General features: G+C 62.7%; 1 protein-coding gene across 1 annotated transcript in view; it reads left to right on the forward strand.

The window, feature by feature from the left end:
- The window catches only part of SLC2A4RG (SLC2A4 regulator), a 5,342-nt gene extending 4,520 nt beyond the window's left edge, over nucleotides 1-822 (forward strand). Inside the window, exon 11 of the mRNA XM_014954834.1 lies at nucleotides 439-822. Within this exon, the coding sequence (XP_014810320.1) occupies nucleotides 439-550 (112 nt within the window). The 3' untranslated portion in view covers nucleotides 551-822. The remainder of the gene's footprint in view (nucleotides 1-438) is intronic.
- Nucleotides 823-828: the final 6 nt, after the last annotated feature.

The raw sequence follows: 828 nt of genomic DNA on the forward strand, positions 1-828 counted from the left end.
AGGCTGAGAGAGTTGGGGGGGTTCAGCCTGGAGAAGAGAAGGCTCCGGGGAGACCTTAGAGCCCCTTCCAGTGCCTAAAGGGGCTCCAGGAGAGATGGGGAGGGACTCTGGATCAGGGAGGGGAGCCATAGGATGAGGGGTAATGGTTTTAAACTGAAAGAGGGGAGATTGAGATGAGATACTGGGAAGAACTTCTTTGGTGTGAGGGTGGTGAGAGCCTGGCCCAGGTTGCCCAGAGAAGCTGTGGCTGCCCCATCCCTGGAGGGGTTCAAGGCCAGGTTGGATGGGGCTTTGAGCAACCTGGGCTGGTGGGAGATGTCCCTGCCCAGGGCAGGGGGCTGGAACTCGATATTTAGGTCCCTTCCAACTTGAACCGTTCTGTGATCCCCTCATACCCGTGTCTGTGTCCCCTCCGTGACGTGTCCCCTCTGCCCGCAGGAGGCCGCGGGGGGAGGCCAAGAAGTGCCGCAAGGTGTACGGCATGGAGAACCGGGAGATGTGGTGCACGGCCTGCCGCTGGAAGAAGGCCTGCCAGCGCTTCCTCGACTGACGCCGTGGTGGCCCTCCCTCCTTCTTGCACATTTTGCACTCGAGGTGCCTTCGCGCCCCCCTGATCCTCCCCCCCCGCCCCAAAAAAAACCCCTCGCCGCTGCCCCGGGGCCCCCCCGGACTCAGGGACCGGTCCCCAAAAAGCTTTATGCACACCCACCCCTCCCACCACGGAGCTTGTCCCCCACCTTTTTGTCCTTTGAAAAATAAGCTAAATCTGCCCCCCCCACCTTGCCGGAACCGTGGTGGGGGGGCGGCCGGCTGCTCCCGGCCCCCGGG

Source organism: Calidris pugnax, unplaced genomic scaffold, assembly GCF_001431845.1.
Source record: "Calidris pugnax isolate Ruff unplaced genomic scaffold, ASM143184v1 scaffold50, whole genome shotgun sequence".
Lineage (NCBI taxonomy): Eukaryota > Metazoa > Chordata > Aves > Charadriiformes > Scolopacidae > Calidris > Calidris pugnax.